This window comes from Gallus gallus, chromosome 2, assembly GCF_016699485.2.
Source record: "Gallus gallus isolate bGalGal1 chromosome 2, bGalGal1.mat.broiler.GRCg7b, whole genome shotgun sequence".
In the NCBI taxonomy this organism is placed as follows: domain Eukaryota; kingdom Metazoa; phylum Chordata; class Aves; order Galliformes; family Phasianidae; genus Gallus; species Gallus gallus.
In genome coordinates, this window is record NC_052533.1 from 10,014,023 (window position 1) to 10,033,152 (window position 19,130).

Genomic DNA, 19,130 nt, shown 5'->3' on the forward strand with positions numbered 1-19,130 from the left:
GAAGGCAGGCAAACAAGGCAAACAAAGTGAGAAAAGACTGTAATACTGAGAATCCTGAAATTAAAGTCAATTGCGAACTGTGCATGGAGAGCTTTCCCACACTAACACCATGGCTCGTGTATTATCCTACAAAAATAAAGTTCCTTCCTTTATCATGCAACTTGAGATCTTCTGCAGATCTCCACCTGCATATTAACAATAGAGAACGCTTCCCAAGATCACCCCAGAGTCTGTAAAAAGCCCACCCATCAGTAAGAAATTGAGTCCCAGCTGATTCCGGCAATGTAGTAAATTCAAAGAGAGGTGGTACAACAAATTTTAAAGGTAACTGTTAAGGAATAAACCAGAAACATGCAAGATACATTACCCACGTATTACATTACAAGTTTGCCATAGTTAGTGTCTCGTAAGTTCAAAAAAACTTATGTTAGTTCAGGTAACATCAAGGGCAAAGCAGTCATAGAAAGTGCCTCCGTTGACTTTTCCTCTTCTCCTCTTCAAACATACCTCAATGTTATGCTCACTGTGTTCTGGACAACATTTTATTGCTATCTATGCAACTATGTTATTAGTTCATAGGAACTAAAAGAAGTGTCTAAAGATTTTTCATAAAATACACAAACAAAAATGTTCACCTGGAGGTGTATAGGCATCCATTGATGTTTGCACCACCAACGAACGCCGTTTTGAGGGCATGGGGACTGCCATTTTTCTTTCTTTATGTTTAGCAAGGGCTGCCTGAACTGCTTCTGTGTGCACATCTGGAAGGAAAGAGAGAATCAAGTTAGTGTTCAAACAGAAAAAAAAGCTGTGCATTCAGTGCATCTGCACACAGGTTAGTTTGTACATGTACAGCTTTGAGTTGTACCATTCTCCCAGAACACTTGCACTATTTGAAGACTAACCCTGCTTTCTTAGAGCACACCTCCACTCAACAGTGTTTTAAAAGAAGTAGGTACTTCTGCAACACTTACTGATTTCAGTGAGAGTATGGTTTATAACATTGTTTTTGAAATGAATGATGTTTCTGATTTATATAAAAGTCACACAAATGGATTGAATGGGAACATTTGCTTGAATGGTAGGAGGCACAACGTGTCACAGCAGAAATGGCAGCAGGTCCCCCATTTCCAAATCCTTCTCTTGCCTCTGATACTCAGCTTGAATAGTGACAAAAAGAAGTCCCGTGACAGCTGGCCAGAGGTGCAGTGAGAACCACAAGCACTCTAAGCATGAGTCTTCCACTTCACAGATGAGTTATATACACCCAGCTGGGATCAGCTGGCTCCAAGAGTACAGCAGGTCCATTTCTCCAGTGGACTTCCCCAGTACAGAGCTTCTTGACACTTCATGAATACATGCAGCTGTCTGCTTCCCCAGGTTAGAAAAAAGCCATTTACTGTGTGTAAAATATACCAATAACATGTTTTGATAATTACGCTGTTGGGTGCAAATCTATTAATTACTGCAAGTATACACTGAAAAAAGCCTGACTTTAATTTAATATCTTGCCTTATTTGTGTATTTCTATGGTCTTGGGAAAGATGCGCATAAAGAGACAAAGCAAAACACATGGTACACAATAGCAGTCACTTGTGGTGCACACAGTGCACATCTGGCACACGACTGGAAGAACATCAGGTGATGCCTTTTCACCTATTGCTTATAGCCATTAAAACTGCAGCAACAACTGTGTGCACAACTAAGCTATGTCCAGCGGTGAAATAAGAGCAGAGTGATGCAGGTCTAATCCAGAGCGATCCCACCTCTGCTGCCTCTGCTTGTAGGTGGGCAGCATGCAACCTATTTCCTACACCTGCAGAGATGTGGTGGCAGCTCTGACTGGGCAGTATTCCCTGAGAAAAGCAACATACAAGAGGAGAGTATAATGTGCACCAATGTTACTTAAAGAGCTGTTAATTGGACCACTCAGTGTACATGCCCTGCTGTACACAGACTGAGAAGGATGACTGGAAGCATTAGATGACACAAACTGCTGCTAAGCCACAATGGCTCATCTGTAATAGTGTTCCCTACCTTCTGCCAGGGCTTAAGCACCTCTCAGTGATAGCCTGCAGGGAAGAGTAAATCTAAGAAAAAGAACTTCATCAGCTGCTTCTGTGAGCTGTTTTTTTGCTCTTGTTTTAAGCTGTGAAGAGAATGAGTATATTAAAGCAAGACAAGCAAGAAGAAGAGCTGGAAAAGCATACTCAAACAACAATAGAAGAGCCACAAGGCTGACAGACCGAGACGGGGGAAGATGACAATGCTAACATCACACCAGAAACGCTTCTCTCCTGTGAAGTCCCTGTTTCAAAGCAGAAGGTTTAAATTCTTTCTTATAATTAAAACCCGATGAAAAGTTTGATGGGAAAAATATCAGACTAAGACAAAAAAGCAGTGTAACTCTTTACCCAACAGCATGTCCTCAAGATAAATTCCTGCCTGCTCACTCCACGCCAATCCCATTCATGCGCACAGGACTGAACGTGCTCACCGATAGCCTGCATTTCTTATCCAGCAAATGGGGAAAATTCTTGCTTTTCACTCAAAGGATAGAAATTAGATTTCAAGCATCAAAATTGACCTTCTCTGTTGTTTTTTATTTTTTTTTTAAAGCTTTGGAGCAATTTTCTGAAGAGAATAAATGTTGCTGATCAGGACAGGAGGAATTACTTGCGTTTTAGTGGATTTGGGATTCTTGGGTATTTTTTTGCTACAAGGATTAGGAGGGAGATGGGGCGTTGCCATCGAATCCTTCAAAAGTTTTTTCAAAGGAAGAGCACTGGAAAAAATCATTATTAAAATGCTTAGCGACAGCGGGATGGTGAATCCTAACTTGCACATTCTTGGATTTCTTTTTAATGCTTTTCTGATGCACAAAGGCAAACCCCCCAGCATAATTAAAACACACTTTGCAGGGTTTTGGTTTTCAAACAAATCCATGGGAGTCCAGGAATTGAATTGTTTTCTTAATAAAGCACATGCCTGATGTGTTTATTTGTAATGTGTTATTGTGGAATAAATCAAACAGGGCTGCTACAAAAGAAATGAAAAGCAGGAAAGCTAAAACAATGGAAAAGATAAGAAACTCTGACTAAGCAATAGGGAAGATGGGGAGAAGAAATACTCACACCTGCTCTTGGCTCAGCCTGCAAGATTGGCTTTTCTGATTGCTCAGAGCCTGGAGGTTACCAAGAGAGGACAGGAGACATGACCAGAAAAGCCTATGGACAGATAGATCAGAGATGGTGGAGGGACTGCCAGCAAGACTTTTGGTGAGAGAGGAAAAAAGGCAGAACAGTCCAGATTGGGTGAAAACTCTTCTGACGTTGTTCAATCCCAGGAATAAAAATTCTTTTGGTGAATAAAAAATAAAGTGCATCAAAGTACATAAAAACAGGAAGTGCAGATACCTAAAGATAAGGTACAGGGAAGAAGATAATACATTGCATGGCCTTCTCTTAGAATGAGGGGTTCTAAAGGTGCTCCGCAACCCGTTTTGACAGTCTTGTATAAAGTTGGACTTGTTAACAAACAGAACTGAGGCCATTCAAACCCAGAAACTTAGTCCCAAAGTCCCAAAGAAAGCAGAGGGATGGAGAGCCAGACTGGTACTTAACAATCACAGTTGGGAATAACACACCAGTTTCAGCACATCTACCCTGTAACCGAGGGTTGATGATTAGAATCTAGGCAAGACATGAGCAATTCAGTAGGTTGGTTCCCACCAGTATCAGCTACAGGGACACACTTCCCATACACATGCTTTGCTTTTATCTAGGTCTTTTGTTTGCACTCCTGATCAACAAGACAACTTTGTTGCTGCATCACAAGGAACGTTAAACAAAACACATCTAACATTCTTGTTCCATAGTTTTATAAAGCACGTATTTAAATATAAATTGAAACATACATTTATCACCAAAAGGTGACTGTGGTGTTTTGTTTTTTATCAATTTGAGCAAGAGTGTGGTAGCCCTTTGCCTTTAGCTGGGTGAAAGATTGGCCACAGTGCCCAACATACTGTATGTGTTCTCTTTGTTCCCAGTGCTTGCCCACAATCCTAGCAGCTACTGAGAAAACACAAGGAGACTTGCAAAGGGAATTTATAGAACAGTAATTGGAAGCTCCTTGTACATTAAAGGGAGGAATAGTTGTGAAACACACTGGGGAAAAGTATAATGAGGGTGAGAAGCCATAACCGAGTTCCCACGAGGCAGGAAACTGCTTATCCCACCAAATCCCATCAGCACAAAGCAGTTTGTATTCTCTACGTATCGCACACAGCATCTGCAGTGAACATCATACCAGAATTTCAAACCGACTCTGGCAGGGTGATGGCCCTTATCTTGCAGGTCTGACAAAAGCATCTGAACTGTCTTCTCAGCCTACTCTGGCTCACTCAGTTTAACTGAATTCATCAAATCACGATTGAGACCGCTTTAAAATATAGATCTCTTGCTAAGATCTCTTGAAAAAGAAAACCCTTAAAGTATGAAGATCTTGCCTGTAGAAGTCATACAGTTTCCTCATAGGGTGGTGTGCTACAATTTCTCACCCTTTATAAACTTCTAATAGAGTTTCAAGCACAGATACACCTTGATACAGTTGCACTCAAGCCCTGTGAAAAGCCTCAGGTCTATATGGAAAGCAATTGCTTTTAGGTGAAATGTTCTTTTATGTAGAAGTCTGTGACATTCTAACTATGCTGTTAGAGCTGATGAAACGACTCCAGGTCTGACCCTTCAAAGCACTCCTATAGCTAACAAAATCTTTACTGTTCCCACTTGGCTTTTCCAGAAGAAACACTCAAGAGAAAATCTAAACCAGCGAATAAAAAGTATCACCACTGTTACCTACAGCAGTAGGAACCACCATTCAGTCCCTTATCTGCCACTGCTCTCCATTGTTTCAGGTTGAACAACCGTATGTTGAATTCAATTTGTGAGTTTGTTCTCAACGAATCAGTAAACAGGAGAGAATAAAGTGGCACGCTTGGAAAAGCCAATTGCTTGGGAAAGCTAACTGCTTACCTTGTGCTGCTGCGGCATACCTGGTGTTCATTATTCAACCCAACAACTACTTCTTACAGACTGCCTGATAATTCCTAGCAAACTTCAGCAAGTCTCTCTTCTCTTGCATTTCAACATGTATTTGTATTTGTTTATTCTCTCCTCTTGTTTTCTACAGCTGCTAGAAAAGCATTCTTCTAAAGTGTGCATCCTTTAGATGGCAGGGAGCATCACCCTGACCATACACTCCAACAGAGACATCTCACTCCTTACTTGGGCCATATGTAGAGCCTCTGCATGCTCAGAACTTTAGCTGCATTTGCTCTGCAGGCAGGTGAAACACTCACCATACTGTAAGCAAAGTGATACCGTCTCGTGGGTCACAGATCCGGGCAGTAGTTACGCAGGGATCGCAACATGGTGCTCCTCCCATGGTAAGCATCAGCTCTATTAAACGTTTCCACATTATAAAACTGTTCCTCACAGTCACGAAATAAAACACGTCAGGAGACAAAAGAAAACGTGCCTTCTGTTGTTCTTAACTCAGAGCTTGCAATTGTGCCAGTTAGTTCTCTTGCACCCAATTTGTCACTCAGACCCGTTTCCTTCTAAGACAGGAAATTAGAGCAGTTAGTAGTTTTGCACTGCTAGAATCAGGACAACAGAAGTCTGTTCTCACCTGTGTTTCAGATTAAATATATAACTTAAATCGTCTTTGCCTTAGTCTTCAGTTTACCAGTAATTATAAAGACCTGACACTATATATGTTACTTTGCTTACTTTTCTGCTATGCAAAAGAATGTCATTTTTGACACTCAATTACTGGGTGTTTAAGAAATACAAATATGGGAAAACAAGCTATTGCCTAATCTTTGTTGTAGAGATGCAAGATATTCTAACAGAATTCCAGGGTTTTCTAGATCTGTAGCAATTACACTTCTATCTCACCCTTCAGAGAACTTACCCCTGAGGGAATAAAATTGCTGAGAGACATATCTAAATGTGATCTGAATTCATTCCTTTCATCTTGTTGTCCCTTTTGTCTCATGTAAATCCTCCCCCTTGAGCTACTTTTGTCTTTTCTTGAGCAGACCTTTGGAAATAATCTTTCTTCCTTTGCTTTCATAGCCAATTCCTGCTAAGGGAATGGTATGACTGAGAATAGGACTGGTGCACTGACTCCGAGAAGGCTCAGCATCCTTGCTTTGTGTGGGATAGTCCACAAACATAGAATCAAAGAATCATAGAATGGTTTGGGTTGGAAGGGACCTTTAAGATCATCTAGTTCCAACCCCCCTGCTACAGACAGGGACACCTCCTACCAGCCCAGGTTGCTCAAAGCCCCATCCAGCCTGGCTTTGAATGTTTCCAGGGAAGGGGCATTCACAACCTCTCCGGGCAACCTGTTCCAGTGTCTCACCATCTTCACAGTAAAGAATTTCTTCCTGATATCTAGTCTAAATGTACCCTTTTCCAGTTTAAAGCCAATTTGCCTTGTCCTGTCAATACACTCCCTTATAAAATATCCCTCCCCAAATTTCCTGTAGATCCCCTTCAGGTATTGGAAGGCCACCATAATGTTTCCTTGGAGCCTTCTCTTCTCCAGGCTGAAGAGCCCCAGCTCTCTCACCCTGTCCTTGTAGGTGAGGTGCTCCAGCTCACTGATGATCTTCATGGTCCTCCTCTGGATCTGCTCCAACAGCCCCAGGCCATTGTTGTGTTTGGGGTTGCAGAACTGGACTCAGTACTCCAGGTGGGGTCTCACGAGAGCAGAGTAGAGGGGCAGAATCACCTCCTTTGATCCGTTGGTCACACTTCTCTTGATGCAAACCAGGATACAGCTGGCCCTCTGGGCTGCAAGCGCACATTGCCAGCTCACGTTGAATCATTCATTAACCAACACCTCCAAATCATTCTCCTCAGGGCTGTTCTCAAGCAATTCTCCACCCAACCTGTATCCATGCTTGGGATTGTCCCTACCCATGTGGAGGACCTTGCACTTGGCCTTGTTGAACTTCACGATGTTGGCATGGGTCCACCTCTCAAGCCTGCCCAGGTCACTCAGGATGGCATCCCTTCCCTCTAGCGTGTCAGCTGCATCACTCAGCTTGGTGTCATTGCAAACTCGCTGAGGGTGCTTCATTTATGGAGTGACACATTATTAAGATAAAGAAGGTTGATGCTCTGTGCTAATGAGTTTAGAATGCCAAATGATTTTTAATAAGAGGTTATTTATGTACATATAATACATAGTTATGTCTTATTTATACTGTAGGAAAGGATCAGCCCTAAAGTCAGACATTGAACAAATGAGTGAAAATACAAATAAGCCTCTGCTTCAGGGAGGCCAGCACCTGGGGCTGCATCAGCTGTAAGAACAGGCAGAGAGGCAGATTGCAGGAGGCAAGAGGAGCAAGGATAGTTATGCTGCCCCAAACATACTACAGCAGCAGAATCACAACAGCTTCTCAGTTACTACAGGAAGGCAATTGAGACAATGAGAAATCAGCCTCCCAAAGGCCACGGACACTCACCATCAAAGGCTGAAAATTCTAGATAAGGCAATGCTAAGTATAGCAACAGTAAGCGAAGTAATTATACAGAGGAAAGGTTGGCAATTGCTGCCTTACAGGAAACTAGTATTTGAAAGCATGAAAGTCTCTCATGAGTTTAATCAGACCTTTGTTGTAGCTGCCATGGAAATGAAGGGATAAACTGAGAATTCATTTCCTAATACGTGGCCTGTAAATACTCCGAGCAGAGATAATTTGGAAGCTACAACTATTGGAAATGTAATCAGGACATACTAAACAGGGTGAGACACGGTGAACGTGGTATCATCAGAACAGATTACAGTTAGGCTTTGTTTTTTGATTGTCCTGGGCTGACAGCACTGGCTATATTTTCAGGCATACAAAGGGCAAGTGGTTTCACAACAATTGCTGATTTCGTCCAACACAGATCAGTCCTTGCAAAATCATCTCACTCCTTGGAACGTGAAAGTGAGTCTGCATAACAAGGAATCTTTGCTGTGGGTGATGCTATAATGAAGTGGTATCAGAATACTTTCACAGCATCTCGGGGCATTAAGATAGGGAAGCACACAGCCTGAAAAGTGTGACACCTCATTTCTCTCCAGCTGCAAGCAGGTGTGCCATTAATTCTGAAATATGGTATTCGCACACAATGAATACCCAACTGAATGCAGGAACATCTGCTCTAATAAGACATTCATTTATACAGGGGCTGTGGAGGTAACTGACAGAAACAAACTGTTGCTTGCACTTCAGAAAATTTCAGTGAGTAAGTCTCCTTCTTTGGGATGTTTAAACTGGGTTAAGACTGGGTCTTGGGTTTTACTGGGAATGTGGGATGCACGGAGATGTGAGGGGAAGTTCTGCTGACTTGTCATGAATTTGGGCCAAATTCCGTTGAGCTGCACAATTTTTGACAATGAAAAATCAGCCTTCTAGAAAGCACCTGCACTCCCACAAATGTGCCACGATAAAGGCCTGGCTCTTCAAGGATGCTGCAGCAAACAAACTTCACTGGCGCAGGAAACGTTGGGCTGGGCAAGGGGCTGTGCCACAAAATTGCATCCTATAGCTGCTGCTGAATAACTACAGGCACATATGAAGAAACTAGAAACGTATGTTGTTGTGCACTCAGAAGGCTTCATTCTGAAGAAAAAGCATGACTATCATTTCGCAGTTTGGATGGCTGTAGTGCTAATCCATAATTCTGGGTGGAAGAGAAAAGCTGAACATACAATTGGGAAAGCTGCATGGACGGATCGTGAAATACAGAGGTTATCTGATGGAAACAGAGGATACAAAACTCAAGACTGAACTCTTAATGACTCCACCGCTAGTTTTGCTGCAGGGCATAGTTTTTGCTTGACTTTGGAGCCTTCAGGTACTATAATAAAGTTGATTTAAAAGATGTTTTTTCTCCAAACTCTGAGACTGAAAATTATATTAACTCTGATCATAAGTGAAATAAAAAAACATGCGAGCCGCCCACTAATAATTTCCATCCCTCCATGTATTTATTATCGCATTTGTAATGCAATCTGGAAGTCAGCTTTGTATAGAGACTTCAGCTCAGGCCCCCTTATTATGTGATCTGAAGTAAATCAACTTTCTATTCATTTCTCTCTGGAGATCCTTGAGTAATTTTCCTCAGGAGTTCTGCAATTATCCTTACAATTTTTTTCTGCTGGGTCAAAAGCAAGGACATGGCCATATGAATTATGTCTTTGCAAAAGTTTGCTTTCAAACTGTTTTTCCTCTGGTTGAGTGGTAAGTTGAAATTAAGTTTAATAGCAAGCTAAATCAAACAGGAGACAAATTAATTTCTGATTAAGTGTTCCTACAGTAAAGATTAACTTTTTCCAGTATCCCTTACTCACCTGAAGGGTTAATACATTTTTCATTTTATGCTGAGCAGCCTTAATACATACATTAAGTCCTGCCTTGATACATAGTACATTCATCGTCTTTTTCTCCCTCCTTATTCTCTGGAGTAATGTTAAATGGCAGTGGTTCAATAAAAATAATTCCTTTTATCTTCCTGTTCCATTCTTTTTCCTACCATGCCCTACAAGTCCTATATTCTCAGAGTAGTTCGGTTTTGTCTTCTATTCTAACTTTTTCCTTTTCAGTTTTAGAAAGAATACAGAATGAGACCTCGAACACCCTTTCAAAAATGCAAAATATAAACTGTCTATATGTTTTAGAATGTACAGAAGTTGTAAACATGCAGAAAGTCAGCAACCTTTGTTGTAGCTCATGCACACGCTTACCTCATGGTCAGTGAGAACAAACACGTGGTGAGGTGTGTACTGAAGCACACAGAGCACAGCAGCTCAGCTACCTTGGGTCTGCTGCCAACCCCTCTTCTAGGACTGGAGCCTACAGGGAGTGTGGTTTCATTGCTCGCTCCCTTCTTTCAAATACCCCTCAATCCTATCTCGGAATGATTTGTGTTGAAGTTTAATGATCTCATGCTCAGTATAAGCCGCTCAGTCTTTTCCCTGTTGAACTGCAGTGTGGGAAAGGTGGCTCAGGAATGTGAGCTGGGACAGAGTTGTAGTTAGGATGCATTTGTTTTGGCAATATTTCCAAAAATCTCCTACATTAAGATGCCTTTTAAAAGAAATGCTGAGTGAGCTTGGAAAATGAAGTGCTCTCTGCAGTGGTGGAATCCCTGGGGCAGGGGCTGGCAACCCTCCAAGAATGGTGCACCAGACTGGATTTTTCTTTCTTGTCTTCAGAGGTTGAGTGAATGGGAAAAAAATCATGATGAGTGAGTGGATGAAGGGAGGTCCTCGCTCCCAAGAGTCAGGGTGCCACAACCACCTGTCACCGGCAGCGTCATTCCTCTAGGACACCGGCTGAGAGGTGCTGATTCCACATGTGGTCTTTCTCAAAACACTCTATTTCTCAGCTCCCAACCCTATGCTCATCCGGTATATGCCTCTTAAAATCTGTCCATGTGATCCATGTAGCACGTGTGCTCTCACTTGCTGGTCTTCACTCCAGGATTATGTGAACCCCAAGACACGAGCAGTGCAATTTCAGCTATGCTGCTTCTTCCAACATCCAACATCTGCAAACATCAGTTCTCAGAGCTGACTGGTCTCATTGTCCTTAAGCACTACAGTTGTTCCAGGCAATGCAAAATGCTGGACATCTTCAAGGCCTCTTGGAGACAGCATGAGAAACAAGGGACTTAACAAACCTGGCCCAATGCATCTCTCACATTCTCATCTCATCAGAGCATACATAACATTTCCTATCATTTAATGATGAATTTTTTTGGTTTCAAATTTTTACGCGTGCATAGATTTTGTGTGCTTATGTCACAATTTTTTGTTTGTTTTTTAACTGAAAAGCAACAATTGTAGAAACTCTATAAGACAGGTTCTGGCATTCAAGAAGGTGCCTGGCTTTCAGCCAGATGGAAAACGAAGGCTTTTGCTCCAGCATAATCTAAAGGCAGCAGGGAGATCCCTTCAGAACAACGAAGTTTGTGTGAACTTGACTTTTCATGTCCCCAAGTACTGAACACCCCACTAAGGGCAGGTTACATCCTTGTTCTCTGGAGAGGACTGAAGTAAATTCTGAAGGTCTCTGACAGAGAGTTGTGCTCTGAACAGCCATGGCTGGCTGAACAACACCGATCTAATGGAGATTCACTGTGATCAAGCAAAGCTTTTCTAATTAAGAGGATGTACCCATTTTGCCCGTGGGGTATCACATTATGAACTGCCACAGCAGCAGCTGCTGCTGTACTGAGCTGCAGCCTTTATGTGGCAGTAGAGCCCAGCTCTGCTTCAGACAGCAGTGAAGCTGGGTCAAACTCGAGTAGCAGGGCCACTCTGGGGATAGCTTACAGATGACCATTTAAAGCACCAAATCATTGTGACCTTCCCTCCAAAACCATGATTGCTCATACCATGGTATTTCAAATAATGGTGGCAGAAGCTTCAATTTCTCCTGTATGGGATTTCACTGTCAGAAGGAACAGGGAACAAACAGGTCTCTAGTGACTGCAAGGAAGACAAGTAGTGCCAACATTCTCCATAAATCTCAGTAATATACTGAGTTAGCACAGTTCATTTAGTTAACACGATAAGACCAGGAAGGTTAAGCCATTCAGGTTTCCAACTTGTTTATGTCACTGCATAATTCATATGTCCTTATCTCAATGCACTATACCAAATCCATGGATGTGCAGCTTCCAAAAGCAGTTGAGAAACCTAGTTTTTAAACCATATTAAGGAAATGAAGCTGTATGTCTGCCTGTGGATACATCTACTGACCCCAACTGACTTTATACTCTCTGTATAGAGAAGTGCTGGCCTCCTCTCCCTGAAAACCCATGATATCACATCCAGAAATGGCACAAGGCTGTGCAAAGGAGATTCATAGATCAGGAAGAATTTATTTACCATTAGGGCGATCAGACACTGGAACAGGCTTCCTAACAAGGTGTTTGGTGCCCTATGCCTGCCAGCATTCAAGAGGCATTTGGGCAATGCCTCCACTAATATGTTTTAACTTTTAACCCTGAAGAGGTCAGGCAGTTGGACTCAAATATCTTTGGTAGGTGCTTTCAACGGAACTATTCTATTTCCATGCTATTTCTAAATCTGTGCCTGATTTTGCAGAGTCACGTAACTTGAGCCAGATCAAGTCAAACGCTGACATCTATTCTGTGCAGAGGCCAAACTCAAGTACAAATCAGTCCTCCCCTCATCGGCTTTTCTTGCCTGAAAAGTCACTGGCCAGAAAGGTCTCTTGCCAAAAATTAGTGATCCAACCCATGAAAACACTTGGCTTCAGTGCCAACTTGAGCCCCTGGATAATGTCATAGTGTAGGCACAGGCTAAGGAACAGCAGCTGCTAGGAGAAAAACACTGCCATGATCTATGTTTGGCAAACCTTTTCAAATACTGCTTCTGAGTGGGTAAATAGGGAATTGTTATATTTAGTAGTTGAAAAAAAAAAAAAAAACACCAAATCTTTTTGAATTAACATCAGCTAAACTAGCTGCTATACTTGCATAAATATTTCAAGCCTGAATTGATTAAATTACTTAACTTATGGCATGATCTAATTCTTTAGACATCTGACAAACTATCAAAGTTGATAATGTCATGGAACTTGATAATTATTATTTCAGTATCGCTTCCATATAAAAAGTAGCCAGGGAATTTTAAAACTTTCCAGTTTTAAGGAATTAGACCCCATTTCCAATGGTCTAATTGTCAGAATTCAAAAATAAAATCATCTTAAAACACAGAATGCACTGTGAACACTTACTGAAGAAATAACTTCCATAAGCTCAGACTCAGATTTATTTAGAATATAAAAATAATAGAAATCAATTTTTCAAAATTATAGTGCTGAAAAATTCTGCTAATGAAATAACAATAATAAAAAGGACTGAAAAGAGAAAATGTCACAGTCTGATATTTTCCATAATAAGAGAGAATAAGTTAAAGGTGATCTTAGTGGCAGCAATGATTTTGAGTCTCCAAAGAGAGTTCATTAAATAATTTTTGCTGACATCTAAATTTATGTAAAAAGCAAAGGCATGGAAGGAGAGCTGGATGATTTCAGAACGTCAGACTTCCAATTATGAAAATCTTAAAATGAAGAGACAGAAAAGGACTTTGATCAGAGTTTCAGGAGGGGATTTGTTTTCATTGTTAATTGAAATGAATTGTGGAGGGGGAAAAAAAAAAAAAAAAGCTAAGGAAGGGAAATGTTTTCCTAGGAGTGAATTGCTTCTTTGTTAAAGACTGTACATTCATTTTGTTTTGGGCTCTTTCCAAGAAGATGTGTCAAATATGATAACAAGCACAGAAACTGGGAACGGCTAGGATCAAATAATCACAATCTGATCAGAGCAGAGAGGCTGAAGCATTAAGCACAGCAAAACAACAAGCTAAACAGAGGCTTCTAACTGAAGCAAATCTGAATCTGAAGACAGAGGATAACCAGAAAGAAATCTGACTTACAATTTTGTAATCTGCAATAAGAAAGTCATGAGACCAAGAAAGAAATGTACTTCTGCTATCAGGGCAACGTATAGAAGTGGCTAGCATAATCCAGAATAGGAACACTGCGTTCTATCTTAGTCAGGCTCTTCAAAGACTAATTGTATAGGTGATGAATTGATAACTACTCCACATTGAGATGGAAGCTTACATTTACTCGTGTTGACATTTGCTGTGTACAGTTTTCTTTTGAGTGAATGAAGCCTTGGTAGCTGCTCAGAGCAATTTGCTGGAGATCTTGGCGGCTTACTGAGGAATCATGTTCTTCAGCAATATCAATGTAGGAATTCAAAACCATGCCTCACTGGGTATCAGAAGAGGCACACGGATGTGCATCATGGCTCCTCCTGCCTATCCCCAGACTGACTCATAATCTTAGTTTGCAAACAGTAAGCGTACCTCAAGCAGTTTCTTTCTACACACAAACTAGATTTTTTTTTAACAGAACTCCTCTGACACTCATCTTTGCTTGGAGGATTGAGGACATGGGTTCATGAACTAGACAATTCCAAGAATAATATTTCTATCTGTTTAAAAGCACTGCGTTGACAATTTTTAGTATAATGTAGGAGAAGCTTCTAGTTTATACATCAAGGAACTATTATGCACATCACACAGCCATTAATCACAGAAAAACTGGCAGCATCTACAGTGTGAACTTGAGGTTTCTAAGTGGAGAAGGGAGTTTTTAGACTTATCAGAGTGGTCTGGACATAGATGAAGTTTCTTAGCCAACATTTATCATTTAATTTTCCTTTAAGTCAGCCTAGCAAGCATTCGGACTAATGAAATGAACTAGTGATATCTTACAAAAGGTTTAATAAGGACTTCTCTATAGCTTTCCAGTTGTGTCAGCACAATGAGTCTGACTGTATCCAGCAAGTTATGTCTCCCTGCTCAAACACAATCCAGAACTTCCAGACACGGCTCCTCCATGACCTCCCCAACTATCATTCTCCAGCTTTTAATTCACAGGTCACGAGGATCCCTAAGCCACAGTGGCTGACGAGTGCTGCTGTCCATTGCTCTGTTATTCCACAGCTGGAAGAGAGGCAGTGGCAGAAAAATGTGTCCCTGCTGTCTGGCTATCATCTGAGAAGGGCACCTCTATTGCAGTAGTCTCTGTAGCAGTTTAAACAACAGCTGAGCCCACCAACCTCTCAGCCAGTTAAGGTGTAGCACAAGCACATTATGCCTTATAAGATTAAAGAAGTTTCAGAGCTCATTTTTCCTTCAGTTATATAACAATCCCTTCTTTCACTCTGTGACATACTGGAGGGACACTGTGAAGAGACTTTGATCCCATTCATGGGAAATCTACCTCACTGTTCACTTTTCTAGTCCATACTTCACCAGTTTATCAGGGAGGATGCAAGGGGAGATACTGTCAAAAGCCTTACTAAGTCCAGGCAGACAACATCTACTGCTCTTTTCTCAACCTCCAAAGTAGTCATTTTATTGTAGAAAGCTACTAGGTTGGTGATCATGGATTGACCAACGTAATAAGGGGACTTCGTAAGTCCATGATGACTACTCCTAACCACTTTCTTGTCTTTCATGTATTTCAAAATGTTTTCCAGTATTATTTGTCCTGCCACCTTCTCAGAGATTGATGCAAAGCTGACTGGCTGTAGTTCTCCAGATTCTCCTTCTTGCCATTCCAGAGAAAGGACTGAGGCTTGCTTTCAAAGAATCAAGAGAGGCCTCTTAATAATATTAGTCAGCTCCTCAGCACTTCTGGGTGCATATCATCATGTCCCATGACCTTGTACGTGATCGGTTTGTTTAAATATTCCCTGTCCTGATCTCTTTTCACAGACCATATGTTTTCATTGCTCAGGACTTCCCCGCTAATCTCTGGGGCCTTGGACTCCTGAAGGCAAATCGCACCAAGAAGAAATCAAGGTAAAAAAAAGACATAATGTGTCTTGCCCTTTTCAACGTTCTTAGTCACCCGCTGTCCTGCTCCATTCAGCACTGAGTCCACATGTTCCCCAGTCTTCATTCTGCTGCTTACAGGCCCCTAGAAGCCCTTCTCATTCTCTTCACATTGTTTGTCAGACAAAAATCCAGATATCCATCCTTCTACGCCTGGAAAGTGTTCCTGCATGTGTATGATGAGTACTTCTCATGCACAGCTATTTACAAGAGTTTACAAGAGAATTCTTTTAAACAGAGTAGAGAACAAAAACAGTGGCTTCTATTTTTCATTCCAATTCTCTGCTCTTCAGTTCTACTCACCCGATCTGTAGCGCTCATCCCGTGACCCTGAGGACCTGCGGCGGTGATATCGGGAGGAAGAGGACGGAGTAACCGGAGTTCGACGTTCTTGTGGTAATGCCTGGTCCACTCCTGCATTAGTAATAAATAAAGAAAGAAAGCTCATTCTGATTGAATTCCAGAAGTTTAATAGCAAGGAGGAGCTCAGCCTACGCTAGACCTAGAAAATGAACACTCTTGATCACGTCAATTTACTAAACAGCACTTGCCACTGCTCAGCTTTTCTGGTGTGCTTACATTCCTGCTTCTCTGACGGGCCAACTTAGGATCACACACTCCATAAGAAGAGCACATAGCCTGTAAGGTTGGGGTGGATTTTTTTCTCCACACAGGTGACTTTTCACAAAGTAGTATTCATGAAATATTTTAATGTCTAATAAACACAAACACCCTTCCAATGAATCTGGAAACTTTCCTGTAAATTGGTCAAAGACAGTTCCAAAAAATTGTTTAGCAAATTTGTATTACAAATGTTTTCCTAAAACCTCATGCAGTTAGATCATATCAGTTTGTGACAACACAGTATTAATTTATGTAAGCTAGATCTTCTGTGGGAAGAGTATTGTTCAATATCTATAGGCATTTTCAGCTACCAAAGGCCAGGAAATAAGCAGTAACTGTACCAAACCAGGCTGAAGTAGCAATCTGTTCTGGCTGGATGTGGCTCTTGGCAGCCTGGTCTGATGGTGGGCAACCCTGCACATACCAGGGGTTTGAAACTAGATGATCACTGTGGTCCTTTTCAACCCAGTCCATTCTCTGATTCTATTATTCAGTCATAATATATACCTGCAGCATCTCCATATACTAGGCCCAAACATCCAGGATGTTGGATTAAAACCTTGTATTCATCTCTTTGCCTTACAATTTCCTTTTTTAAAGCACAGGTATTTTTTAAGGCTCCTTCAAAGATAGCAGTGGTATCACTGCAGCATTGTTATACAGACACTTCCAGAAACTAATTCTCCTTCACAGCCTCCCCAGAAGAGTGAAGTGAGTTACTTACATAGAACAATTCAGACAAACAAAAGGAAAAGAAAACAAATGTGAATACGGAACAGTGGTATAATATACCACACAGTGCTCTCTCTTCCACAGAACAACCTGAGTAAACAAACCCAGTAAGCAATATATATATAGCTTAGATCTAATAAATCAGAACATTGGGCACTGTGAGTCACAGAGGGAAAACAAAACACAAGAAAAAACACACAAACAAATCCCACCAAAAAAAAAAAAAAAAAAGAAGAAGAAAAAAAAGAAAAACAAGAGACCCTAAAGGAATAAAATTCATTGTTTTGCCTTTTATTTCTTGCCTTTTTAACTTCTAAAAGCAGTTACACACTGTGTAACTGTAGGAACAGAAGTAAAACTGGCTTCTTGCACTTAGAGCTGATGGTAGGAAAGATCTGTTAAAATTAATTGATTAATAACTAAGCTCAAATGAATGATTAAAAATTGAAATTGGATTCAACAAAGCCATGTTTGGAAGAGCGTTCAATTTTTCTATTTAACGCTTGTTTGTTGGGGTGAGATAAGAATTTACCTTTGGGGAAAAAAGAATTTTTATGTTGAATACAGACCAGTAAAAAATGCCATGTTGACTTCCACGAGTCTTAATTACACTTCAATGGGCGAGTCAAAAGGCATCTCTTAAAAAAGTCAGCACTGTGCTGTGCATCTCTGTGATGCAGAAATCGAGCTGAGAAACAGCACCTCTCTTAAATCTCTGGGATATCACATACATCAAGTCTGCTGTGACCCCATGGAGAAGGGCCTGCTTGGCTAGAAAGCATGCTTGGAGTAAAATCTCACTGGGACATAAAAGACAGAGCAGAACCATAAATGTCCTTTTACTCAGATTGCGATTAATAATTCATATTCTTAATTCAAATAAAATATCTTCATTCAACTGTTCTGTCTCCACACTACAGTGCTGTGCAACCTCACCACAGCACTGCATAATTGCACTTGCTCTCAAGTCTTTACATCCTTTCAAGTACACGTACATAAATTCTGAAGCACTGAAATATTCTGAAGGAATATTTTCTCCTCATTGGTGGCCTTATTGGGTCACCATGAGAATCACCAATATAGGTAACAACAAACATTAACTTCAATTAATTTTGACTGAAAATGTTCAGAAAATGTGGTTTCAACCTGTACAAGGTTCTAACCACATCTCAGCCCTTATCCATATTGCCAGTCTCATTGTACAGTAGTGAGATCCTTTCTGGAAATCACACATATTTACAAAATATTGACAAACCACAGTCAAAGACACGCATCTAAAATTGCTGCTGTGTCACAGAGTTTTGGTGAAGAAAGCACAGCCACAGCTTCACTGTCTGTGTGCAGACAAGAATGTGCAAAAGTTATTAGGTGTTGCTACTGAAGTACAGCACGATCAGAGAGAAAACCAAGATTAATTACATTTTTCCAACAACAAAGCCACAGACAATAGGCTTTAGAAACACTGAAGGGAATTAAATTGTGAGGAAAAGCATCAAGATGTGCAACTTCTGTAGCAGGCAGGCTTTTTCAGGTGGACCTGATAGCTGATGGGCAGAATACATTGAGGCCCTGGTTTCCTCCTTCTGGCTGTCCAGCTATGAGACACCTCAGCTGTCTCAGTCTTGTTCTCTGCAGCTGCAGGCTGTGAAAAAAGCCCTTTTCCAGGGCACAAAAAGGCAGTGCAGCCTCAGACTCTTACCCAATCCGCAAGTCAATGATACTGGCCTGGTCTGCCCAACTGGGAAAGGCCCTGCTCTGCTCCAGTTCCCTCCAGAGTCTTGTCCTTTCTAAAGGTACAGAATTTTATCCTAAAATTTGGACACTTTACACTAGTTTACCTCCCTCCTACTTTGTATGTGCTTTTTTTTTTCAAAGACAATCAGTAACAGAAGGTTTCTTTAACAGTTAGGGATGAGGTAACTCTGCAATGGTTTGCATTTAGGGACACAACAAGCTTCATGAGAGCAACAAAAAAGCTTCAGCTTTTTGGGGGGATTACTTGATGATTTTATTTCCCACTTTCCCATTCATATAAAAGCAGCAAATAAACCTCTACACAGATCAGGACACGTGAGTGTGGCTCTCATTTTACAGAAGTTAACTCTGCAGTGAAAGAGAGAAGTTCTGCACCAGCCCTCTGTGGGGAGACCTCTCTTTGTACTGAATTCTCTGTTGTGTGAAAACACAAAGCACAGCTGCGCTTTAGAGAGACAGTAAGAAACCCCACAGAAAAGGCTGGAGCAGGACTTGCC

At 41.2% G+C, this 19,130-nt stretch overlaps 1 protein-coding gene across 7 annotated transcripts in view; it reads right to left on the bottom strand.

Annotated features, from left to right (window-relative positions):
* The window catches only part of DIP2C (disco interacting protein 2 homolog C), a 288,455-nt gene that overhangs the window by 104,942 nt on the left and 164,383 nt on the right, over positions 1 to 19,130 (bottom strand). For all 7 annotated transcript variants that reach the window (XM_015282142.4, XM_046937850.1, XM_046937849.1 and 4 more), the window contains 2 exons: positions 15,826 to 15,936; positions 636 to 761 (listed from right to left, as the gene is read on the bottom strand). In XM_015282142.4, the coding sequence (XP_015137628.1) occupies positions 636 to 761; positions 15,826 to 15,936 (237 nt within the window). The remainder of the gene's footprint in view (positions 1 to 635; positions 762 to 15,825; positions 15,937 to 19,130) is intronic.